Source organism: Phalangium opilio, unplaced genomic scaffold, assembly GCF_054372755.1.
Source record: "Phalangium opilio isolate 3A_F unplaced genomic scaffold, DU_Popi_V2 ptg000209l_1, whole genome shotgun sequence".
Classification (NCBI taxonomy): Eukaryota; Metazoa; Arthropoda; class Arachnida; order Opiliones; family Phalangiidae; genus Phalangium; species Phalangium opilio.
The window spans coordinates 19,272,102-19,298,693 of record NW_028324217.1 but is presented as its reverse complement, the minus strand read 5'-3'; the positions used below and the strand labels follow the sequence as shown (position 1 = coordinate 19,298,693).

Below are 26,592 nucleotides of genomic sequence, written 5' to 3'. Positions count from 1 at the left end.
ACAAGAATCCGTCCCTTGGCAAAGGGTGCACATAGATTTCGCCGGTCCAATCGAGGGTCAATACCTGCTCATCACGGTTGACGCCTACTCCAAATGGATGGAAATCGATATCACGAAGTCAACATCATCATCCACGGTTATACGATGCCTTCGTCAACACATGACACGTTTCGGTATAATGCGAAAACTGATAAGAGCTGATAAAAAATACATTGCTAAAATGACGTAACTCTATGACAGAACTCTACAAATATTAAGAGGTTCAATTGTGGTTTCGAAGATGGAATCTTTTTCCCAATACTCATGCATTATATTCTCGACTTGAACTTTATGAAATAATAAAGCGCCACAAGTCCAGAACCCTGAAGTACGAAATGGACGAGGTTGCTAAAAGTAGAGGTCACACGGTAGTGAGGATTCCACCGTACCATTGCCAGTTTAACCCGATTGAACTAATATGGGCACAAGTGAAGAACGACGTTGCGAAGCAGAATTGTGGTTTCAAACTCTCGACGGTCAAAGATGCAACATTAAGGGCCATTGAACGTGTGACACCAGAGAATTGGCGTAAGCCAATAGAGCACGTCGAGAATATAATGCATGAGTATTGGGAAAAAGATCCCATCATCGAAACCACAATTGAACCTCTTATAATTAATATGCAAGAAGACAGCGAAGACTCTGATGAAGACGTGGACTGAAGACGCTTTGATGCTGAACTACTTAGAATTATGGACAAGTACTTTAACTTATGTCATTAAAATATATTGCAATGCTAGTTCAACAAAGATAAAACTGGTGTCTTGTCGTTAATTTTGTTTTTTATTCTTTAATACTCATGATCGTAAAAAACCATGAAACATAAACATATTAAATATATATAGCAAAATTTATTGGTTCTATTGCGATTAAGCCTATCTGTTTATAGCAGACTATATTCCAGACGACTATTGACAAAACAAAACAAGTTGATAAAGTACTATGGGGTCGATGGTGGCGACACCAATTTGGACAAATTTCTCAGGGCTCTTCTTTCGTTTGACAGACTATAACTAATCGGTACTAATAGAATAATTTCGGTTGAGAGGGGAGTGAACTGTGTATCCCCTACGTTAGGGGCAACTTTGTACTAGAGAATACTATTTGCCCCCGGAAGGGAAGGGGAGAGGGGATATCACTAAGGTAAGAGATAGAGGGTTATGACGTTGCCGTATATGGGAAAGATATTACTCTATATTTGGTCTTTGAGTTTACGTTGGAGTATCGCATTTTTCAACATTTATCATAAACGACCGGTTAAAAACCGGTTATTTTGTCGTTTTTTGAATCGGTTAAACCGGCCATTTAAATATACCGGTTAACCGAAAACCGGTTTTTTTCTGGGAAGTTGACATCCCTAAGCGATAGCTCTCTTAGATAAGACTTCATACCGACTTTAATGTATAAGGATGGTTTTTTGATTGGTTATAACTTTTTTGTATCGTATTAACTGCTTTGAAAAAATTCCACAGAACTACAATTCGGGCCCTCAATATGTGGTTAAAATTTCAAGAAGATCCACCCATTAAGCGACCTTTATACGCTCAATGTTTTGCACAAATAAAGTGGGGGACATTAATAAAATTCATCATCTTATAAAATATTCCCAAGACTTTTCTTTAATTGTGCAAATAAAATCTATCATGATATTGAAAGCTCAATATGTAGAAAAATTTATTTTTTAATTTTATTGGGCAAATATATTGATCATATTGCACACTATTTATTCAATTATATTGAATATATTTTATCACAATAAAAAAGTTGATGTTGAGTCCATGGCATGGACCGTGTACAATTTTATTGACCAAACATAACATATAGATCGTTAAATACACAGACTTTAGTTTTATTCCAATGCGAAATATTGTTCGTATTTTGAATAAAATTTTGAGCAATAAAAACTCACTCAAAATATATGTTCAGTTTTTTTACGCAAATATTGTCCAAAATTTACCGCAAATGATTTTCCATTTCCTAAAACATATTGTAGCATTATATTTGAACTTTGCACAAATATTAGTCAGGATAACGTTCTATTTATATTTTGTAACTTAAACAACGGGCCCCACGTTTTTTGCGCAAATTATTGAGCGTGTAGGGTGCCCTTTAGTTTATTGTATAAAAAATAAAGTTGCTAAGGGTGGTTTTCATTTCCATAAAATTAATCAGCCCTTTTGGTGAAAAAAATAAATTTTCCCATAGAAATAACATGGAGTTTTTTTCAAATTTAGCCATTTTGTTGCCACCCTTTTGAAATGAAATATTCGTTTGTTACGTTTGGGAACGGTTTTATATCAAAATTTAAACCTTTTTCTAGGACCATTTTTAAGGTTTTTGAGAAAAATTAATTTTAAGTATGTTTAATTTTAAATTTTAAAAACTACCCCAATCTGCGATATTTTAGCATGGATACGCTGTTTTATTGGTAAATATCAGCGCGACCAATATTGGCCTTTTTTTACGTATAGTTGCGTCATAATAATCCGATTGTTTTTTCTTAATGCCTTTTGTTGAAATGGCCTATCGATAGTGAGATAAGACTGCTTTAATATTGCCCCCGTGACAAATTACCCCGTTTGTGGCCGCCATTTTTTTAAGGGGAAAAAAATTTGAGAGTGGGTCCTTTTTCGTTGCCATTTTCATATTTTTTGAGGATTTGCTCATGGATGGATTTTAAATATAATATAAGGTAGGTTTCAAGCTTTAATATAAGCCTAATTTCATAATTTTCCACCTTTTTATTGTCCCACAATCTATTTGTAAACTTGGCACTTTTTTTAAGGCGGTGAAATTGCGCTAAGCCTTGGCTTTCCGTTAATTTTTGCCGTTTAAAAAAATGTTTAACTCTCGTTGCCCGTTACTTCGCCTTCTCGTATCGTCGTACTTAAGTTTAGACTTTGAAAGTAGTGCTTTGTTTTCTTAAATATTACTTAATTGTATAAAATTTCAATATTATAATTGCGTAAAACGAATTCAATGTTGTTTGTTGATGGGACGCGCCTTGCATTTGAATTTCGTTCCCTCCCTTTAACGGGCCGGAGAATTTTTCTTTACCGCCGTCTTTCGGTCGCTTCAGCCCTGAAAACAGCTGTAGTGAGAAATTTTATTTACTATAATAATAAATGTATGCGCTCAGTGTGTTGTTGTGTTTGAATTTTAATGCTTCTAATCGTTGTGCGCGTCGAGGTTTACGAATCCAACGTGTGTTGCGAAATGAAAATCAAGGGTGGATACTATCCTATATGATCTAGGCTTTAAAAGGAATTTGACAGCGCCAGGTAAGCAAAATGGTATTAGGCCAAGGTTGCCAAAAGTGACTGAGCTATAGCTATGATATAAGAAATTGACCCTCGGATATCCTGTGACTAGGAGATGCTTACAAAGTTACTAACCCTCGATTTTGGAGGTAGATACTGTCTAGTGACACTTAAAGTAACGATTTAATCTGATAAACAGACTACCATCATAAGCCCATATCGTAAATTAAACGATGTTGATATCAAAGCTTAATTGAAATACCAATACCAATTTTTTTAACTCAATGAATCTTAAATATCAACATCAAAATCTATCTTCTGAAAGAGATATCTACTTATATTCCATTCAAATTTCTCGCAACATTTCAAATTAACGAATAGAAATGTGCAAATGAAGTTCAAACTGATTAATTGGGCAAATTGCTATATTGGTCACCATTACCGATCACAGATAGATTTGCGCCCTTCAGTAGTGTTTATTATGCTTGTGAAATGGTAAGCGAAATCTGTGATTAAAGTTTAAAATAGACATGAGCAAAACCGGCTTTATTCATATCAACTCGATTACCGAATATCTAAATTTGACTAAAATTAACAAAATAATCTATTCATGGTTAAAAATCTTGTTTGAAGCAGCAAGCCAGCTAATCCTTATTTACTTTCGTTTGAAAAAAAATAATAGGTTGATACCTCTTTCAGTAGATTATTCATTGATATTTCAGTTTCATTGAGTTTAAAAAAAATTAGTTCCACCATTGGTTAATTTTCAATATTGACCAATCGATAATCACAAATTTTAATAACTAAATTACAAAAACCGGTTCAAAACCATATTAGTTTTGAAACGATTAAATTCTAATATTAAACATATATACTAGTTAATTCCTCGTAGGTAATTAATTTATTGCCTTAGTGAAATTAATGCTGAATATTACATACACAAAGAAAATAATAAATTAACTTCTAAAATTTAAATGTAAAGTGTGTGCATTATTTCCCAATTAATAAAAGATATCCACCTATTTTCATTCAAATTAATTACTAATTTGTGGATAATGGATAGAAAATGTCGAGCTCTAATTGCGATATAGCTAAAATCAATCCCACGGGCTATTTATAATACAATATAACCTTTGCCCTATGTTTACTGTTTTGAATTTTATTTGTAAAATTTATAACATAAAATAGTATTACAATTTTTTTGATTAAATAGTTATTAATAAATTTCAATAAAATAAATACTGGTTAAATACATAACACTACTTTTTATTAAGTTTCTGAAATTATCAGAGCTAAATATCAAAGACACATATTTAATAGCTCTCATTTCGACACAACTGCAACCGTATAGATTCATTCATTTAATAACATTACTCATTTCTAATTATTTAAATTCAAAGGGCTGTATTAACTTTTAAAGGTGAAAACCCAGCTGACTGAGAAGTAAACAAATACCAGGCTGCCAGGCTGTCTCTAACACATCAGAGTTGGCCATTCTCGCTTATGAGAAATGAATCCTTGTCATATGCATCTCTGGACTTTAGGAGCTCCAGGACTCCCAACTGAAGCAGGGTGGGAAATAGGGATTTTTTTAAAACTAGACATTGGGCCAGCGACCCCCCCCCCTGCCCTGGAATAAATGAACTGGTCCATGACCATTGACCAGGGCGCGGCGTCTGCTAAACTAAAGAAGTCGGTAATTAAAATAGTTGAGATAATGTCTGGACCCTGGTTACCCTAGAATTTCCTTAGTGGTCCTGTGGACCACTGCTCCCCCTCCGATTTAATTTTTAAACTGGTCATTTTCCCTGTGCCACCGCCTTATTTGCAACGCTGAACTGAAGATTTCTTTTGACCGGACCATAGCCTACTCAATCACGCGCAACACGTCGCAAGCTGCTTGCTATAGCGCGAGTCAGGGTGGGAAATAAGGATTTTTTAAACTGGACATTAGGCCAGGGGTACGTTCAGTAACCCTCTTTGATGGTAGCGCTTACTAAGCGAAGTGAGATTTTTCCTACTGTACGCTTTTTCGCGTTTCCGGTTTTGACGTCATGATGCTCAGCGCTTGCCCATCAAAAAAGCCATCTAATCGATATGGTTTGTTTGATGGCGTAACGTAGCGTTTGACTGATGAACACTTGACAGACGAAAAGTTGGCGCGGGATTTAAAAATTAAATTCCAATAATGTTATTCCTACAGTAATTGTATTAGTTTTCATTACAAAACTACTTCTACCATTCAAATAGACATAATTTTCTTAAACAATTTCATTATTTGTAAGCTCGTTTACACTTAAAAAGAGCCATTTGCGCTTCGTAACGTTTTGAGGGCCAGTAAGACGTTTCCCCAACTCCATTTTCTAAACCAGCGCTAACTTCAAAGTGTTACTTTTCCGTTCAACAGCCTTTTACGTCACTGTGACGTCTCGAGCCCATCAACCACACATCAAGAAAACAGCGATTTCCTTGAGATTTTCGTTACTGAACGTACCCCTACTCCCAGAGACCCTCCTGACTTGGATTAAATAAACTGGTCCGTGACCATTGGCCAGCTAAGCTAAAGAAGTGCATAATTAAAATATTAGAATTTTAACGTGTGGACTCTGGTTACCCTTGAATTTTTTAGTAGTCTCGTGGACCACTGACCCCCCTCCGATTTAATTTTTGAACTGGACCAGACAATTTTTAAACTCGTCATTTGCCCTGTGTTACCGCTTTATTTCCCACGCTGGCGCGAGTTGCTTTGCGTTGTCGAGTGCGTGATGGAGCGGGCTATGCCTGGAGTCCCAACCCCCGTTACTTACTACCAAAATACCCACTAGCATAGCCCACTCGATCACGCTCTCTTTTCGCCGGCTACATATTTTGAAGAGGGCACTTTTTAGGCGTATTAACAATCTTGGATCACCTTTGTGGACTTTTAGGGTAGCCCTTATAAATTGAGTCGGCATTGCCCTGACTATATTGTGTTTAAGGTTTATAAGCTTAATATCAAACAGACGTTAGTTAATGCTACAAAAAAGTTTGAAATTGATAATCTCGGATCGTCTTTGAGAAGTTTTAAGGATATCCGAATTTCATATTGGGCTTATGAAAAATTTGAGCTAAAGGTTAAACAGGCATAAATCAGCGTTTTAAAAAATTGTGTAAAACTGTAAATTTGGTCCTATTTGTGGAATTTTTAGGGGAGCGCCTCGCGTTTCAATAAAGGGTTGTAAAAAATTGTATAGATAGTTTTCACACATGGAGGATTCATACCATTTACACCAGGAGGCCGGGCTATCTGGAGGACAAAAACCCGTCTGCTTTTGTCCTCCAGATAGCCCGGCTTCCTGGTGTAAATGGTATGAATCCTCCATGTGTGAAAACTATCTATTATGTTAATTACAATAAGAATACAAACATTCAATGAGTTACGTTTTTATTTTTTGGAGTATCATTATAAATAAATGACTGATTGAGCTAAAGTTACGGTCCCCTTTTTATATGTTTCTGATTAGTGTAGATTTTGAAAATGTAAAACAGTTTCTTAAAAATCTTAATTAAAATGAAGACTGAAGGAGCAGATATTAATCAAAAATGTCTTGATTAGAATCAAGTCCTAAAAAGTATCGATAAGACTGAGGTTATCACTTGTCTGAAGGATCAGATATTAATTTTTCTTTTTAATTGAAACTTAAAGGCATGCTTAAGAAAAAACAACGTTCCATTACCGTTTTCCGTTGAAATAACTTATTTTACAGGTAATCAATTTCAAAAATTTACTTATCTCGGGTTTTCGGGCACAATTCCATTCCCCCAAAACATTTTATCATTACATTAATTACTTTTGAGAGATAACGTGTCAAAATAAGCTTTAAAACAATAAAAAACTGAATGAGCGGTCTGTTTAGCCATGACCAAAACCTTCAAATCAGTGTTGCTAATGTTAGAAAGTGGATGTTCCCACTTCCATTTTAAAAATTTGCCGCATTTCCCACACCCCCTTTTTTACAGTCATATTTATCTGGACTATTTTATCATACTAAGTTTAATATAGAATATCACTCCGCATGGCTTTGACACTATGTACAAATGCTATAAAGCTTTAAAATTCTCAAAATATGCTTTCTTTTTTTTCAGTGCCAAACTTAAAATCACCGAATTTATTTCAAAATATCGCTTGAAATTATTAAACCGGATAAAATTTTCGAAAATGCACCAATTTTAACTGTGCAGTTAAAATTAGTGCATTTTGCACTATTAACCCTTGAAAAGGAAAATTCCGACATTTGATTGATTTCGGAAAAATATTACTTTTTCCCCACAGAGCCTAAAACCAAACCTAAATCTCCCACGATGTGGGAAATTACCCACATATTGGCAACACTGCTTTAAAAACTTACAACAAGCACACTTTCGAGACATGTTCTGAACAAATTAGTGCTTAACCCGCTAATAGTACGACCACGGAGAATTGATGTAAACTGTAGTTGAAATATATTCATGTGCGACCTGCGGCACTGAATGGTCTCTAACCATTGTTTGAAACTAGAGAGAGAAACAGTGAGCAGCATTAATCATGTCCTGAGCTATGAGAATGAACAGTATGACTGTTGACTGAAGTACACTAGACATTACATCATTTTGCATAACCACGAGTAAAAATCTAACTGTCCCTACTTAATTTTCCGCCATTGTTTTAAAACGTATCCACTGCGAAGCATGCCGGGCACAAATGAGGGAACCTTTTAAAACTCAATGTCATACACGTACTCTCTCAAAAGTAATTAATGTAATCATAAAATGTTTTGGGGGAATGGAATTGTGCCCGAAAACCCGAGATAAGTAAATTTTTGAAATTGATTACCTGTAAAATAAGTTATTTCAACGGAAAACGGTAATGGAACGTTGTTTTTTCTTAAGCATGCCTTTAAGTTTCAATTAAAAAGAAAAATTAATATCTGATCCTTCAGACAAGTGATAACCTCAGTCTTATCGATACTTTTTAGGACTTGATTCTAATCAAGACATTTTTGATTAATATTAGTACCGAGTAGTTAGTACCAATAATGCCGTTTTCCATTGGCATTCTAGAATAGGCCAATGAAAAATTACTCGATAGATGGAGTAATTTTATTGGAGTGAGAACGAAAGTTCCTTTAAAACTGCATTATACGCATCTATGTCTCCTTTGATATTGCTCCATGGTGGTAGATTGTTAGCAGCCAACCGAAGCCAAGTAACATTAAGTGACAAAAAGGGTAAACTTTTAATTTTGTGAATTAAAAAAAAACCGATTCGGTTTTCGGTTTTTATTTGAAAAAACCGATTAAAACCGAAGAATTAAAAAACCGGATAAAACCGGTGCTCCGGAATTGAAAAAACCGGTTTTCGGTTAAACCGGGCGGTTTTTGACATCCCTAGTTAAATACACTCTTAAATAATCAAGTTAAGATTTTATAATAGAAGAAAAGATCATGGTGGCAATTAGATTAGTAGGGCTAAGCTACAGAGTTTTTATTCTCTTTATGGTGCGCATTGACTATCAGTGCGTCTAGCTACAATTTAGCTTTGGTATTATTTAACGTTAACACTCATGTTGGCAAACTAAGAATATTGTTGAGGTGAGACGAGACGATAGTGTTTACACTGCTAACCAGTTGTGAATGTAGCTATCAGTATATAGGGTAAACAGCTGAAGCGTAGACTTCATTTCCTGTTCTTTTTGCCATTAACTGATTTCCATGTGTCAAGATTTATCCTTATTGGATGTAAAATGTCGTCTGCTTTACTGTATATTCGCTATGCTTGGAATACTGCTTCAATATTTCGTAAATTTTTACTTCAAAAAAGAGAAATAATTCCATATCTAGGTAAATAACTTTGTAGTAGTAGACCTCTTGACTCGGAGAGGTAATATTTTGGTTTTCCCAACTTGTTTATCTTTACTTTAACCGCTAATGTTCTTCAATCTAGCAACACTTCAACAGTTCACGGCCAACTTAGATACTCGACAAGCTCGCCAATGAGGCCAGCCAAGTTTGATCGCCCTCTATGTTAACGAGCGTATGAAAAAAAACCTGAAAAAAAATCGAAGCCGGGACAAAAAGAGACGAGCTAAAATTGTTTTATAATGTTGCTAAAATTTTTTTATAATGTTAATCCTATGGGGCATGGTCCCGAAAGTGGATTCTATCAGCAATTAGGAGTAGTTTTTGAAATGTTTCCGATTTTTGTCAACTCTGGGTATTTTATGAGGCGTGAAGTAAGTTTTCAGCTTCATTTTGAACCTAATTTCATAATTTTACATAAAGTATTTCGCTATCAATAAATTATTGTTGCTAAGCCTTGGCCATGTTTTTGTTTAAGCAAGCCGGGACAACTCGGGACGAGCTAAAATAAGTTTCTAATGCTATTCCAATGGAAAATGGTTTCGAAACTGGATTCTACCTTTAATTAGGAGTCGTTTTCAAAATGTTTCCGATTTTTATTAACTCTGGGTATTTTATGAGGCGTGAAGTAGGTTTTGAGCTTCATTTTGAACCTAATTTCATAATTTTAAATTGCATTGTTTCACTCCCACTAATTTTTTAATCCTGGCTTTTGGTACTTTTTTGTGTTATTTAAAAATATTACACCACGGTATTGTTTGTTTTCTAAAATAACATTTAATATTATATATGTGCGTAATTTTAATTAGTGTATTGCATTGCAATAAACACGGTTTAAACTGTGAATGTTTGTCATATCATTTGTAGTTACAACTTTAAAACTTTACGACTAACTGGTTTATATTGGAGGTGTTTAACCTTTCAAGCTTTTGGGAAATGTTGTGTAGTAAATTGTCCAGAAGAGGGGGAAGAGGGGGAACCAGGCGTTTCACAATAGTCCCACAGTTTAATACAGGGCTCTTTTCAAGCTTGGGAATTAATAAAGACTCTAGTTTTTTCAGGATCCTTGATCTTGGCAAGTACGGTATTGTAGCTTCCACAAAATTTTGGATCACCTCGAGTGTCGCTACTAAAGCCTTACTGGGGTACCGAAGATTCCCTCTATTAGCAATGTCAATGAGCCCAAATAGAGGTGAATCAGATGCTGGCACACTTATATTTACATAGCAACATGGCTCAAAACTATCATCCTTTTCACAGAAGCGAAGAATTACCCCTCCAATGTAGGCCAAACTAGCTTGCTTGATGGAAGGGGACTGAGTTTCAGGGAATTGGGCAAGTTCATCAAGTGTAGCCATGATGGTGTCAGGTATGACTTTTGAGACGTCATACTCTTCTAAGGGGAAAATATCTTCATCATGGAAGGTTTTTTCTTCTTCAGGCAATCCCAAGATAGGTGTGAGGCTATCTTGTCGGACGTTGGCACCAACAAACTTGTTCAATTTTTTGGAACCGCAACGTAGAATGTTTTCAATGGCAAAAACTGCTGCCCTGGCATCTATTAGATCGTTTCCCCCAGAAGATTGTCGCATATTGCAAAAAAACATTTCAACACAATCGCTTGTAAGTTTGCTTGTTAGAATGAAGTGAAAACCATTAGACAAAAGATATTTTACACATGCTGTTGTAGATTGCGACGTTAGAATGAGACATTCAAGGGTTTCCTTGGTTAAAATATTGGGTTGGTTATCTTTTAGATCCTTTATGTAGTCAATGAATGTGTTTTCCAGCCAGTCTAGTCGTTCATCACTTATTGAAAAGAATGGCATTTTGTCTATATTTTGACTTTGTAGATAATGGACCGATTTCTAATGTTATGCATATCAAACCACTTCATCATTACTCGTAAGTAATCAATTGTTGGCTGACAATTTTTAAATTTAAATGCTTGTGGGTGCGAAAATCTATTATCTTTTAAATATTGTAATGCTGTTATAACTTCAGTTGAAAAGATGTCTAAGGCTCTACCAACATTCATTTTTTCCAGATTTGTTGGATACACGTGCTTTCTTGTTAATTTTTTGACCGGTTTGATGCTCATATCTTTTTGAAGCTCGTATAAGGTCTTAATGTATGACCCGGATATGTCAGTTGGATGGTTCTCTCGTTCAGTTGCCTCCAGTAATTGTGTTCGGTCATTTTTAATTGCATGACTTGGATCAAAACTTAGAAATAATTTTCGACTGTTATCTTTAGGATGAGTGACCTCCGCCTTAAGCACTCTTGCACCATCACCAAACCTTCTAAATAAAGCGACATTTGTTTTGGCATTGTCAGCAACGAGTCTAATGACAATAAAACCGCAATTTTCGACTTCACGAATAACTGTGATGGTTAGATCATAGAGGTCTCTTTCTGTAAGCTGCTTAGAGAAGAAAAATGCTGCTGGTAATGAAATGGATGTTGAGATGCCATTGATGAGGAAACAGAGAAGTTGATTAGCAACAACTGGATCACGCTTGGAATTTTGAAGTTCTTCCGCGGCTTCAGAATTGTGCCTTGCAAATTTCTCTTCGATGAACTGTGTTGTGTCCTTTAAGCCAAATAAACGGTCTAGTTTTCGATCATATATAAGTTGACTGTTCAGTGACATTTCATCAATAGCGATTGATACAACTTTTTCATGATCATTTAATTTTTTGGCTTCGAGTGTTAGCCTCCTTTTAATGAGGTCAGTGACGCCACTTTCTCCATCCATCTTCCCCACGTGAGATTTTAAAGTTGAATTGCATGGTAGCTTAATTAAAGTCCTTGCAAATCTGTAACCCTTTGGTGAACAATATCTCCAAAGCACGCATTGCCTAATATTGTCATAATCCCACCTAGGGCATTTCTTGGGGAAGTTCCGAATTAAATCTAATAAAAACAGCGCCTGGCTTGACTCATTTTCATCAGCTGCTTGTTGAATAATTTTTACTGAAATGTGAAATTCGTCTTTTTCATAGTCTTGCAATAAAACTTTCAATTTATCAATTTCTTCCCGTTGAATCTTTTTTTCTTCATTCTGTTGGTCAATTTTCTTTTTAAGTCTCCATATAGTTGAGTTGAGTTTATTTATCGTTCTCTTCAAATTTGAGTCAGATTCCCCCATCTCAATTTCTTCCACAGTTTCTGTAAAGAACTTTGCTGCTCTTCGTGCATTTGCCCATTGGAAATTTCTTCGGAAGAATCGGGACGTGACTTTTTTACAAGGGTAGATAAGGATGGTGAAATGTGTCTGTTGCACCTTTTCGTTGTGGCTTGTGGTTGCATATATGAAGGATAACCGGGAAATATTGATGGAATTACATTTTGCCGCAGTTTTCGAATTTTTAGACCTGAAAGTTTCATGTTTACAATTTTGCATTATGAATCTTGTTTCAGGAATCTTTCATTGCAAAACAGTTTTGTGTATATTAAACTTACCTTGGTGAAAGTCTGATGCTTTGAAATGTATGCTACAAACAATGGATGAAGATGCTGACCGTAATTTTGGTTCATAATCTTTCCTTGCAATGACTTTAAGCCATTTATTGCACAAAATAGGGTCGTTAGGAAACTGATGGAAAGATATATTTTCACTAGGTTTTCTTGATGAAGACTTACAAAATGGTACACAGCAAACTTTAACCATTTTAAAACTATTTATCTTATTAAATTAAACATAAGACGACGTTTTGAAAGGAAATTAAACGGCAAAAAAATTATTTTTCAAATTTTATGGAGTTTTGGCATTGACAGATGTACAGTTTGAAATCTCGCAATATTTACAAATTCAAATTTCGCGGGAAATGAAGCCAAGGCTTCACGATTACTCCGCCTCGAAATAGAAGTTCAAGTTTAAAAATTAGTGGGAGTGAAACAATGCAATTTAAAATTATGAAATTAGGTTCAAAATGAAGCTCAAAACCTACTTCACGCCTCATAAAATACCCAGAGTTAATAAAAATCGGAAACATTTTGAAAACGACTCCTAATTAAAGGTAGAATCAAGTTTCGAAACCATTTTCCATAGGAATAGCCATAGCCGACTTGTATTAATTAATTATTATTAATACAAGTCGGCTATGGAATAGCATTAGAAACTTATTTTAGCTCGTCCCGAGTTGTCCCGGCTTGCTTAAACAAAAACATGGCCAAGGCTTAGCAACAATAATTTATTGAAAGCGAAATACTTTATGTAAAATTATGAAATTAGGTTCAAAATGAAGCTGAAAACTTACTTCACGCCTCATAAAATACCCAGAGTGGACAAAAATCGGAAACATTTCAAAAACTACTCCTAATTGCTGATAGAATCCACTTTCGGGACCATGCCCCATAGGATTAACATTATAAAAAAATTTTAGCTCGTCTCTTTTTGTCCCGGCTTCGATTTTTTTTCAGGTTTTTTTTCATACGCTCGTTAACATAGAGGGCGATCAAACTTGGCTGGCCTCATTGGCGAGCTTGTCGAGTATCTAAGTTGGCCGTGGTCTGCTCGTTGCCCCTTCCGCGTTTTTTCGTTAAGCCTAAGCCAGCGAAGTGGATCTAGACCCTTTATAGTTTTACTATATCTATGGCCTTGACTGGTAAGAATCTATATTGATCTGAGGGGAAAACGCTGAATCTTTATTTATGGCCATTTTTTTTGTTCCGTTTGAGGGTGACGAGCTAGGGCTTGACAAGCCTTACAGCTCCATAGGGAGGAAATGGGGGACTAGGAAGAGGAGGGTGCAAAAAGTAATTTTTTGAGGCCTAATTTAAATTTTGTTAGAGACGTTAGGGAGGCGAGATCTGAGGGTAGGGAATTCCATAGGGGAATGGACCGTCGAAAAAACGAGTGCTTCAGCGGGTTTTTACGCGAGGGAGGTAGGAAGAGCTTGAAAGAATGACCCCGGGTGGCATGGTTTGACGGGGCGCGCGAAAAATATTTTTGACCATTTGTGTGTAGTATACGAAACAGGCTGATAAGGTCAAGATAGGCCCGCCGATTGGACAATGAAACCCAGCCCAAAGAGGAAAGTCTAGATGATCGCGGGAGGTGACGTAGATTACACGGAATTTTTGACGCTCGACCTTGAACACTATTTAGCTGACGGATATCTTGGGCTTGATAAGGGTTCCAAAGTTGGCTACCAAATTCTACAATGGGGAGAATATAACTTGAAAATAGACGTGTCATGAGTGCGTTAGAAATTTTGGGGAAATTTGCTTTAATGGTCGCAAACAGACCGTTTTCGCGACTACAGGTTTTTGTAATATGGGAATGGAAGTTGAGATTGTGCGAGATGTGTACACCCAAATCGCGACATTCATTAACACGCCGTATGTTTTGACCACCTAGAAAGTAAGGGGACTGGAGAGCAGTGTCGACTTTAGATCGTTGGATTTGCAGTACCATTGATTTCTGGCCGTTAAAGGCCAGACCAAGGCGGCTCAGGTCAGATTGAAGGAGGTTTACATCATCATATGAACGTATGACGCGGTATAGCTTAAGGTCATCAGCAAAGAGGCATAAATGGAAGACTAGTTTATTGGGAAGGTCATTAATAAATATAAGAAATAGCAGGGGCCCAAGAACGCTCCCCTGTGGGACACCACTAGTTACGGAAAGGGGTTTGCTTAGACAGTTGCCAACCCGAACCGACTGGGTTCTGCGCGTTAGATAGGACTCAATCCAACGATATATGTTGTTGTGTATGCCTAAAGCGTGGAGTTTGGCTAGGAGTCGCGTATGAGGCACAGAATCAAAGGCCTTAGCTATGTCAAGGCAGGAATGTATGGAGGGGTTGGAATGGCTAAGGTCAAATCCTAATCGGCGTGAAATGATCTTCGAAACAACTGGCGTGGCTTAATTTACGCTAGTGACGTCATAGCCTGACGTAAAAATCGTATTTACCACTTAAATTATTTTCATTCATTCATTGGCTGCCAAAAAAACTTGTTTGCTGTAATTCTTCACCCTCTACCCTAGGTCCTCTGCCTAGGCTGAGAGAATCGAATATGAACGCGAACGGTGGCGAATCAGCGCGTTTAACTTTAAAAAATATAAAAGGTCACTTCTACCATGCCTTTTTTAACGAGTCATGACATTTTTCGCCTTCGGTAGACAGCTAAACAGACGTAAGGGGAGGAGCTACACTTCTAAAAAAAAGGAGTCGCCTTATGTTTCCACAATCAAGGGTACAACGAGAGCCCCCTTAGCCATTCCAGCCCCTCCATAAATTCCTGGTCAAGGTAAATGATATCAACCCTATGACCTTCATCATAAGCATGAAACCAATCGTAAAGGGCACTTAAGAGATTAGACTCAACAGACCGGTTGTTAAGGAATCCATGTTGGAATATACTAAAGTGCGGGGTGACAAATTCTAAAAGAGGGGTGCGGAGGCATTTTTCAAATATTTTACAAATAGTCGAAGTAAGGCTAATAGGCCTATAATTGGCGGCGTCACTTCGGCTACCCTTGCCTTTAAAAATAGGGGTAATATAAGCCGTACACCAATCTAAGGGGAGAGAACCTTCAGAGAGGGACATACTAAAAATAGTGTGAAGTGGATGGGCAAGGGCTGAGGCACAGTTTTTTAGAAGGCGATTTGGTATTTCGTCAGGACCTGAAGCACTTTTCGAATCAAGGTTTTTTAAAATACTATAGACCTCCGGGAGAGTTGGAAGGTAGTCAGGCATGGAAAAGGGTTTAGTTTCAGGGAGAGCTGTAAGGTCGGGGGGGGGAGATATTAAAGTTACAAACAAGAGTCTCATTTAGACAGTTAGCCATATCATAGTTCGAGTCAGTTTTCTGGCCGTTTCGAAGATGGATATTGAGCCGAGAGGGTACAGACCGAATTTGACTCCGTACAAATCGATAGAAAGCGCGCGGATTAGTGTGAACAGAGTTCAATTTACGTTGTTGAGATTTTTCAGTAGCTTTACAGATAAGAGTTTTCACATGGCGAGTCTGGGTTTTGTAATGTAATTTTAAGGTATCCCAGCGTAGTTGATCTCCCGAAGAGGCAGCGCGACGTAATTTCTTCCATAGGCGTTCCTTCTTACGGATTGCGCGTCTGGTGGCAAGAGAGATCCAGGGCTTGGAAGAGCGTTTGTCCGAGTGGGCACAGTTTTTGAGACATAATCGAAGAGTGATTTCTTGAAGAAGTTCCATGCATCTTCAATTGGTAGTTGAGTAAGGGGGGCCCAGTCGTGGGCAGTTAGTTAATAAAAAGTTTGGGTCATTCCTATTTTAGAGGCCGTTTTCCATAGTGGTAAATATTTTAGTAGGATGGTAGTAAAAATAGTAGTATTCCCCCTACATGGAAAAGCAAGACCTATGATGGAGAAAATAGTATGAATTGCTACATTGTGCCGACTAACCATAAATTGCCGCCTTTTCCTAATTATTTCTGACTAACCATAAATTACCGCCTTTTCCAAAATATTGCTATATTACGGTCTTTTTCCGTGTAAAGAGGCGCATACTTAGCCTTTCGTGAATAAACAGGAAAAATGAAATGGGGTAATGCACTGGCCTTTTAACAAGGCGTTTTAAGTGTTCTAATTGAGAGGCCAGTACAGAATAAACATGCAATAACGAAATGTTGGAATAATACATTGGCCTTTTAACTAGGGGTCCTAAGAGACCTAATTGCGAGGCCAGTACAGATATGCCCTTACGTTCAAACGAGATTAGACCAGGTTAGGTTAGGTTTGGTTTAGGCGAGGCGGGTGAAATTTCATGTCGGGCCTCTCAAGTAGGCGTTGGTAGTGGCCTACTTGAGAGGCCATTAGAAAATAAACATGCAAAACGGAACCGTGGACACGGGCCTCTGAACTAAGCGTTTGTAGTGGCCTACTTGAGAGGCCAGTAGAGAATAAACACGCAAAATTAATGTTTTTATCGTCGGCTACTTTGCCGTTCGTGAAAAAATATAAAAACGAAATGGAAGTATCACATTGGCCTTTAAACTAGGTGTCCTATGTGGCCTAATTGCGAGGCCAGTACAGATATGTCCTAACGTTCAAACTAGATAAGTATAGGTTAGGTTAGGTTAGGTTTGGTTAGGTAGTGGCCTACTTGAGAGGCCAGTAGAGAATAAACAAGCAAAATGGAACCATGGACTATTACACTGGCCGCTCAACTAGACGTCAGTAGTGGCCTGCTTGAGAGGCCAGTAGAGAATAAACAAGGAAAAGGAACCATGGACTATTACACTGGTGGCTCAACTAGGCGTCAGTAGTGGCCTACTTGAGAGGCCAGTAGAGAATAAACAAGCAAAATTGAATCATTGACTATTACACTGGCCTCTCAACTAGGCGTCAGTAGTGGCCTACTTGAGAGGCCAGTAGAGAATAAACACGCAAAATGGAATTGTTGTGTTATGAACTTTAACACCTTTAGATTTGTATAAAAACGTAAACTTTATTGCATTATTTATATGCGTCTGTATTTGCCTCTACGGGACCTAAAGTAACAACTACAAAGATAATGGGAGGGTACGATATTTATATACTTCTTATCAATACCCCTATTAAGCGGGCTGATCATAAGCTGATAACACATCCTCTCCCATAAGTTAAATTCCTACATTACAATTCAATATTTACAACTACTTTACAGTAATGATTTTAGCTAATTAATTACAAATTAAGTCTAACAGTTTGTTTCACTTGGCGGCCACTTCTGGTGTGTATTATTGCTGTGTGTCCGTTACTCCTGGCATCCGGAACTCTTGCAGGGTCAAGTTCTTCATTCTGACTAGTTGATGGTTCGGTCGGTAGATTATTCGTCAATGGATCTGGAATTGAATTCTGATCGCCGACTATCGTTGGTTCTGTATTAGTAGCTTCCGTTGAGATGGTTGGTTCTGTATTGGTAGCTTCCGTTGAGATGGTTGGTGCAACAGGATACTGAACAGCGTGGTTTAGGCACATCTCTTTAACTCCAGTGGGATGTAGTATGTGACGGGTTCCATCCTCCGGTTCTTTTGGCATTGGTACCAAGTGAAATCGATTTCTTCTTAGCAAACCATTGTGCGTTTGGATTAGGTATTTTCGGGGCTCAGACGTTTGGTCTTGTACGGTCCCTTGTACTCTTAGATCTGTGACCCACACTCTCTCTCCTCTCGAAAGTGATTGCAATGGTTTCACCCGGTGACGGCGATCATAGTCTTCCTTCTGTCTCTGCCTACGTTTCTCTTCACGTTTGAGGACAATATGAAACGGCGGTATTTGTGGCAACAGCTCCTTGTTCGATATGGGTAGGGTTGTTCGGAGTTTTCTGCCCATCAATAATTCCGCTGGACTATATCCGTTGGCTAACGGTGTCGACCGATATGCTAGAAGTGCCAAATTCGGGTCCTTGCTCTTTTTCAAGGTCTGCTTTATGATTTTCACGGCTGCTTCTACAAATCCGTTACTTTGCGGGAAATTCGGACTTGACGTCACGTGCTTGAATCCAAATTCCCTTGCGAAAGCGGTAAAAGTTGATAGTAGTTTATTTTGAAATTGTGGTCCGTTGTCGCTCCTGACTTGCTCGGGGATTCCATGCGTGGCGAATATTGATTTCACGTGATTGATGATAGCAGCTGATGTTAAGTCATTGAGCTTTCGAACTTCGAAATAGCGAGAGTAGAAGTCAGTTACCAAGAGATACCACTGTTTCTCTAGGTAGAAAAGGTCCATTGCCACTATTTGCCAGGGACGGTCTGGGAATTCGCTCGGAGAGAGTGGTTCATGTCGGTTTGTGATTTCTTTCGTGCATGCTGTACATTTCTTTACAGTTTCATCTATTTGCTTCGACAGTCCTGGCCACCAAACTGTAGATCTTGCTCTAGCTCGACATTTTGTTATGCCCTGATGGCCCTCGTGTATTCTATCCAAAACGTCGTGTTGCATTTCGCTTGGTATTATTATTCTGGATCCTTTCATCAGAATATCTTGCTGGACGGAGATCTCATCACGGTATGGATAATATTTAGTCAGCTCTTGTTTCAGTTCCCTCGGTTTTGGCCAACTCGATTCCGAATACTTCGTCAACGTTTTGCAGGTATCGTCTTGCTTTTGTGCTCTCCAGACTTCAGCCAATCTTTCGTCAGATACAGGAATGGAAGCCGTAACCAACTGAATATGTGCTGCGATTTCTTCTTCTAGCTCAGCATTACCGGTTTCTGGTAACGGGCCTCTTGATAAGACATCTGCTATGATTAAGTCTTTTCCTGGCGTATAATAAACAGTATAGTCATATCGCATTAGACGGATACGTAGTCGTTGTAGTCTAGGTGACAGGTCGTCAAGTGCCTTGGTTTGCATTATGGCTCTGAGTGGCTTATGATCGGTCTCGATCAAAATCTGAAGTCCCAAGATGTAATCTTGAAATCGCTCGCAGGCCCATGCCATGGCTAAGGCCTCCTTCTCTATTTGGGCGTACCGTACCTCCGCTGGACTTAACGTCTTGGAAGCGTAGGCGACGACCTTCAATTGCTTGTTATCTTGTTCTTGACGGAGAACGGCGCCGATGCCATATGATGATGCGTCCGCTGATACTATGGTTTTCAGTTTTGGATCATATAGTGACAACACAGGCTTCGATGCGAGGATGGTCTTAACTTCCTGGTAGGCGTTAGATTGTGAGACGCCCCAAAACCAGCTATTCTTCGTGCTTAAAAGTGCATTTAACGGTTGAATGATGTCGGCCATCCTTGGGATGAACTTCCCCAAATAGTTTGCAAGACCTAGGAATCTTCTTAGCTCCGTGGGATCCTTCGGTTCCGGAAAATTCGTAATTGCTTGAACCTTTTCCTCGTCCGGGCTGATTCCATTTTTGTCGATAACATGACCCACAAACTTGATACGATTTACAGAGAATTGGCATTTCTTCAAATTCAACGTGACGCCTGAGTTTTGCAGTCGTCCTAATACAGCACGAAGGTTTGTGTCATGGTCTTCCTGTCCTTTTCCAAAAGGTAGAATGTCATCCAAGAGATTTACATTCCCGTTTACTCCCTCAAGGGCGGTGGAAATGAGACGCTGGTAATGTTCCGACGCTGACGTTAAACCAAATGGCAGACGATTAAAGTAGAAGCGTCCAAACGGGGTGATGAATGTTGTGAGTAACGCTGATTCTTTATGCAAAGGGACTTGCCAATATCCACTATTGGCGTCGAGTTTCGAGAAGATTGTTGCCCCGGCCAATTGTCCAAGCAAATGGTTTACGGCAGGCAGTTGAAATCTCTCCCGTCGAATGAACTGGTTCAATTTGGTAAAGTCGACGCATATTCGTAGATCGCGTTTCCTCCTCAACGTTGTGTTGTTGTTTTCATTACCCTTGTATTCGATCTTCTTTTTGACAATTACCATCGGGGCACACCAGTCGGTAGGCTCCTCTACTTTTGAAATTACGCCTTTCTCGATCATGTGCTCCAGTTCCGCCTTAGTGTCGTCCAGTAGCGCAATTGGCACTCTTCTTGGGGTTGTTAATGCGAATGGAACATCATTTGGTACCAACTGAATCTTGTAAGATGTTTTCATCTTTCCCAGGCCGTTGAAAAGTGCTGGGAATTCCTTGACGGGATTCACCGTTGATCGTGTTTCTGTTCCGATATCTTCAATCATTTGGATCAGTCTGAGATCCTCGCTTGCCGTTAACCCAAACAATGGAAGTTGTAGTTTCTCGATAACGTAGAGATATTCATCGATTCTTACACCGTGGTATTCCAGCTGAACTTGGATTCTGCCTTCCGTTTTCAACCGTGTTCTTCCCGGTCCATACAGCCTTTTGTCTGATGGTAAGAGCGTCATCTCAGTTTTTCTTGGTTCATACCAGTCCCAAGGTATGGCAGAAACTTCTGCTCCGGTATCCACTTTAAATTTGACCAGCTCGCCGTTTACTTTGACTGGTACTATCCATTTCTTGTCCCGTTCCTCTGATACTGAATGGATGTATGCGTCTTCTTGCTGCATAATCTTGCTAGCTGAGTTGTCTTCCTCACGAAATAGACTTTCCAGGTTGACATCCAACTCGTGGATTTCTATGTCGTCTACGGAAATGGCTCCTAGGAAGACATCTTCCATTTCGACTTGGTTAATAGTGGTTTTTCGGCAGTACTTCGCAAAATGTCCGACGGCGTGACATTCGTGGCATTTGCTGCTCTTCGCTGGACACTTGTCTCGGGAATGACTTGCTTGGCTGCCGCAACGAGGACATCCTTTACTGTTCTTCGTTGTGTTGAACGGTGGTTGCTTCTTCGTTATGTTGTCGTATGTGCGCTTCTTACGGTTTTTCCAATCCGACTTGTAGCTGCACGCACTTGCGCGTTTGTTGTTCGGTTGGGTTCCAATTCGGTCTACTTGGCTAGCTGGTTTGACTCCATTTAAATCCAGCTGTTCCCGTTTCCGATCCTCAGCGCTTCTGACCGTCTGTATAGCTTGGTCTAGTGTTAGCTTCGGATCGTCTTGTAGCCGCTCTGATAAGTGTTTGTTGCGTATTCCAACGACGATTCGGTCTCTTATCAGTTCGTCCCGTAGGGTACCGTACTCGCAATGTTCGGATAAAGCGTATACTGCGGTAATAAGTTCATCCGCCGTCTCACCTTCTCGTTGTGTCCTTGTATTGAATCTTGCCCTCTCGTAAATGGTGTTTCTGCGTATTACGAAGTGTTTATCAAACTTGTCCAATACTACAGAGTATGTCTTCTTTTCCGCAGCCGTCAGTGTGAACGAAAGAAATATGTCATCTGCTTGATCTCCCATGAGATAAATTAACGCGTTGACCTGTTCTTCCTCCCCTTTTGAACTGAGACCAGAGGCATTACGGAAACGTTCGAAACGGCGGCTCCATTTTGGCCACTCGCTCGGGCAAGCAAAGGTGAAAGGATCCGGGGTTGAGACTTGAAACACGGGCGCAGAGGCTGGCACAGCGGTCATGTTGAGTTGTTTTTCTGTTTAAGTAGCAATAGGTAAGCGTTACAGTCTAGCGTCCGCAAACACGATGATAGAAACTGGACCGCGACGGCAGGAAACGCGTTACCGATACTCTGAGAAAACGAAAATTTAAAAAACTACGCGGTTATAGAGCGCTCGCGAAAGTTTCTCCTGACACCATGTTGTGTTATGAACTTTAACACCTTTAGATTTGTATAAAAACGTAAACTTTATTGCATTATTTATGCGCGTCTGTATTTGCCTCTACGGGACTTAAAGTAACAACTACAAAGATAATGGGAGGGTACGATGTTTATATACTTCTTATCAATAGACTTTAACCCCTATTAAGCGGGCTGATCATAAGCTGATAACACAGGAATCATGGACTATTACACTGGCCGCTCAACTAGACGTCAGTAGTGGCCTGCTTGAGAGGCCAGTAGAGAATAAACAAGCAAAATGGAACCATGGACTATTACACTGGTCGCTCAACTAGGCGTCAGTAGTGGCCTACTTGAGAGGCCAGTAGAGAATAAACACGCAAAAAGGAATCATGGACTATTACACTGGCCGCTCAACTAGGCGTCAGTAGTGGCCTACTTGAGAGCCCAGTAGAGAATAAACAAGCAAAATGGAACCATGGACTATTACACTGGCCGCTCAACTAGGCGTCAGTAGTGGCCTACTTGAGAGGCCAGTAGAGAATAAACAAGCAAAATGGAACCATGGACTATTACACTGGCCGCTCAACTAGGCGTCAGTAGTGGCTACTTGAGAGGCCAGTCTATCTATTTTGAGCGCATTTAAGAGTTGAAATGGATTTTATTTTTTGGAAATATGGTAGAGAAGATTAAATTAAATGCGGTTCTGGTGCTCGAAAACCTCTTAATGAAAAGCGATTATTATATTTCACAAAAACGTCTGTATCTACTGCCTGAATATTATGGCCTCCAAAACCGATTTAATACCCCATACATTTATACAAATTGAAAACTTTCTGCCTTTTCCAGAAGTTTTTAATTAGTCATACGACCGACTTTTAAATGCAGTTTCATACCGCGTTTAAGTCGATCAAATGGCCGACTTTGTATGCAGTTTTACACTGCATGCAAGAACTACCCTCACTTAAACGGGTATAGTTCTGCATGTAAGAACTGCCCTAGCGAAAGGGGATTTCGTTCCCTCAAGGCGGAACCTTGCTATAAATATAGCATTAATCACTAATAATAATCATAAATTGTATATAGAGTAGAACCATATGAAAGCGTTTTAGTCAGAATTTAGTTATCCATAGTATTTTCTCCCTCATCGGTTTAGCTTTTCGGTTCTAGGAAAAATACTACTATTTTTATTACTATCCTACTAAAAAAAATTCCCACTATCGAAGGCGGCCTCTAAAATACTAAAGATCCAACACTTTAAACGCCAGGTTAGGCCCAAAAATTATTGAGAAAACTCGAATAGAAAATATGTCATCATTTGCCTAAAATGGAACACCCCGAAACACGAAAATTTACTCTATCATTTTACATCCATAACTAATGTTTTACTCACTAAAGGACAACAAAAAAGACCTTAGAAGATGCGTTGATTCATTACCTGTTTAATAATTTTGGTCCCGTAAGCGTAGATTAAGATGCGGAAAAGATACGGGAATTATTAGCCCAGTATCCAGATTTAGTCATAAACGTGATGCCAATTTTAGCTGATTTAGCATGTTTCGCCTAGTGATATTGGGTTTCAATTTTCAAACACCGTATCACTCACTTGATGTAAAATGTAGATTCGACACAGTTACGCCACAAAAACATAACACTGTAGGTTACTTTAATCTAACTTGGTAATTATTTCATTCGAAATACCGTTAGAGTGCATTTAATTTACAATATTTAACCGTAATGAACTGACAGCGCGCCAATTTTTGAAGCTTTAAGCAGATGACACTCAGTGCCCTTTAAAATGTATGTACAGGTATAAAATGGCAAGCGTTGGTCGCTAGATGGTCGTAGCATCGCTAACAAATTATATTTGCTTATTATTAGTTACAAAAAATTCAGATTTTTTCGTAATTTCATTAGGGTATACGGACTAAATACCCCCAAGACAAAAGACCCCCGGTCATAATCCCCCCATTTTTCAAAACGTACAAAATCCCACCTCTCTCAAGACAAAATCCCCCGGTCATTTTCCCCCCATCCAAGTTAAGAGTACAAAATCCCCCCACTATCAAGACAAAATCCCCCCACTCTGTAGACAAAATCCCCCTACTCTCTAGTCAAAATCCCCCTACGCTCTAGACAAAATTCCCCGGTCATAGTCCCCGGTTAGGTTATGTTAGGTTAGGTTAGGTTAGGTTGGGTTGGGTTCGGTTCGGTTCGTAATATTTTGGAAATATTGTTACAATGGTACGCCTTTTCCAAAATATTATTTTTTACATTTATTTTCTTCCGAAGAACACAGTTTGGGGGGAATTAGTCCTGGGGCTGGGGGTATTTTGTCTTCGGCATCCATTCGGGGGAAATTGTCCGGGGGATTTTGTCTCCTACCTGAGGGGATTATGTCCTTTTCTTCTCAAATGGGGGGATTATGTCCGGGGGATTATGTCCAGGGGGGGATTATGTCCTACATTCTCAAATTAGGGTGTTCCAAATTAGGACGGGGGCGTTCTAAGTTAGGGCTGAAATCGACGTTTTTTAAAACCCATTTTGCAGGAAAAGTACGCGTCTTAGCAATCTGAAAATGGGTGCAATCGATCGGCAATAGTTCAAACTTATTGTATTGGTCTGCTTTTTAACTTCAGTAACTTATTTGGTACTGAAAAATCTGACTTTCCAAAGAGCTTGAGAAAGAGTTCCAAGATAGGGCTACTGACCATATATCTCGCTTAACGATAAGTAAGAGAATGGGTCATGACCATATTGTTTTTATAAATTTATTATTCATTGTGCATGAATAGTTTAATTTTTATTATTATTTTCTTTGTCGCGTGCATGTTTATTATTTTAGTTTATTGGTTATGCATTTGTTAGTGAGTTTATTAAAATTAAACATTAAGACCTTGGTAACTCTCAATGTCGTTTAATTATTCCCTCTCTAAAAATCCCCTAGACATACTGACCAATAGTATTTTAATCTTTATACGCTACCCCGCTAGAGAAAGTAAGGGTAACGAGCCCGGACCACGTGTTTATATTTATTCCTCTTTGTAGTGAGGTTTTCCCCTTAAACTTTTAATCGTGATCTTAGCAATATGCTAAGCGAATATTTTATCGTCGCACAACTTCGCTACACTTTCTTTATCTTCTTTAGTGGAGTGACTTCTATTTTCTTTATTTTTTCTTTGATGGCCTTTAGATCTTCAACACCGAGTGTCTTAAATCCTGGTATTTTAGAGCCATCGTCAAAAAACTCCAAAGTTTCTCTCGCTTGTACAAAGCAATCAACGTGATACCACGCTGGTAGTGGACCAAATAGTCTAGCTTTTTCACTCTGTCTGTCAAGTTTTGAAATGCGAACTTGATCTTTTACGATTGTTTCTCCACAACCTTTGCAAGATGACCGATTACTTTCGGCATATTCAGTTGAGAAGTCTTGAATTTCAATGGAGGAGCTTTTTCTCTTTGTTCCTTTAGATGGGGTTGCTTGAAGCAGCAGCAGCTGCTGCTTGAGACCCACTCGAAATTTTACTCATTTTCTCTTGATCTTCCCAACGTAAAGCCTCAAAGTGTGAGATGTCAGCCTCAGTTGACACTTTAAACTTTTAGAAAAAACAAAGAAAATGGTACCAATTTGGAACCTGTTTCCACAATAAGAAATTAATGTTACACGCGTCATCAGATGCTCAATTTTGATATTTACCTTTCCATCAAACATTCGTGACCGAACAATTGCCGCCATTCTTAGCTCATCTTTAGCTATGCTGCTTTTACAGCTTTTGCATGATGACCTGCCAATTTTGGCATATTCGGTACGCCACCGTGGACCTGGATCCATCTCTAAATCATACAAAGAGGTTTGAATAATTTAGCACAGCTTGATTATTTGGTTTACTTTTCTGGTTAATGATGTACTTAAAAACCAAAACGTTATGTACCTGATTGTAAATGACGAAAGTTTAGATGACATTGCAGAATGCATAAGTGCAAAAGCGATTTGGGATACGTTAAAAAATATACACACTACTTTCGACACGTGGCACGGACTTCTTATTTTAAAGGATTTCGTTAACACCGGAAAAGGTCAAAATGAAAGTATTGGAGAATACCTCACTAGAAGAAGTGCTCTGTACCATAAAGTAAGCCACTCTGGTTTTGAATTTGAGGAAGTAGTCTTGGCTGGTTTTGCCGTTCTTAGACTACCGAAAGAGTATGAATTTCTTGTCAGAAGGTTACGAATTGATAAAAATGACCTTGATTTATCAACATTGAAGTCGAAATTACTCGAGGAAGAGAGAAGGCTTGAATCTACCAACCAGTATA

The 26,592-nt window shown here is 38.6% G+C and overlaps 2 protein-coding genes and 1 long non-coding RNA gene across 8 annotated transcripts; 1 reads left to right on the top strand and 2 right to left on the bottom strand.

Annotated features, from left to right (window-relative positions):
• Nucleotides 1-10,231: 10,231 nt before the first annotated feature.
• On the top strand, nt 10,232-11,800 carry LOC149621089 (uncharacterized). 6 transcript variants are annotated; one of them, XR_016375547.1, is made up of 7 exons: nt 10,238-10,367; nt 10,436-10,544; nt 10,617-10,798; nt 10,866-10,916; nt 11,029-11,080; nt 11,223-11,356; nt 11,432-11,800. It is a non-coding gene; the product is annotated as an uncharacterized LOC149621089 (long non-coding RNA). The 6 variants fall into 6 exon arrangements; XR_016375549.1 differs by lacking the exon at nt 10,866-10,916 and having other exon boundaries at nt 10,232-10,367; nt 10,933-11,080; XR_016375548.1 differs by lacking the exon at nt 10,866-10,916.
• A 2,484-nt stretch (nt 11,801-14,284) lies between these two features.
• LOC149621088 (uncharacterized) lies at nt 14,285-22,174 on the bottom strand. The gene is made up of 7 exons (XM_089855905.1): nt 17,849-22,174; nt 17,525-17,585; nt 16,673-16,834; nt 15,457-15,666; nt 14,595-14,722; nt 14,429-14,536; nt 14,285-14,338 (listed from the first exon to the last, which is right to left on the bottom strand). Exons 1-7 carry the CDS (start codon nt 22,112-22,114, stop codon nt 14,285-14,287), a joined length of 4,989 nt encoding a protein of 1,662 aa, XP_089712031.1. The 5' UTR covers nt 22,115-22,174.
• A 3,568-nt stretch (nt 22,175-25,742) lies between these two features.
• Nucleotides 25,743-26,338, bottom strand: LOC149621087 (uncharacterized). The gene is made up of 3 exons (XM_089855849.1): nt 26,208-26,338; nt 25,973-26,109; nt 25,743-25,871 (listed from the first exon to the last, which is right to left on the bottom strand). The coding sequence occupies exons 2-3, from the start codon at nt 26,105-26,107 to the stop codon at nt 25,743-25,745; spliced, it is 264 nt and encodes an 87-aa protein (XP_089711975.1). The 5' UTR covers nt 26,108-26,109; nt 26,208-26,338.
• Nucleotides 26,339-26,592: the final 254 nt, after the last annotated feature.

Excerpts from the sequence above, each read along its gene's own strand:
- LOC149621088 (XM_089855905.1), bottom strand. The coding sequence starts at position 22,114 with ATGACCGCTGTGCCAGCCTCTGCGCCCGTGTTTCAAGTCTCAACCCCG. Across the intron at positions 17,586-17,848 it reads GCCGCCAAGTGAAACAAACT|GTGTTAAAGTTCATAACACA; the intron begins GTTAGACTTAAT and ends ACAAATCTAAAG. Across the intron at positions 14,537-14,594 it reads TTAACGGCCAGAAATCAATG|GTGGTCAAAACATACGGCGT; the intron begins GTACTGCAAATC and ends CTTACTTTCTAG.
- LOC149621087 (XM_089855849.1), bottom strand. The coding sequence starts at position 26,107 with ATGGATCCAGGTCCACGGTGGCGTACCGAATATGCCAAAATTGGCAGG. Across the intron at positions 25,872-25,972 it reads CACGAATGTTTGATGGAAAG|TTTAAAGTGTCAACTGAGGC; the intron begins GTAAATATCAAA and ends TTTTTCTAAAAG.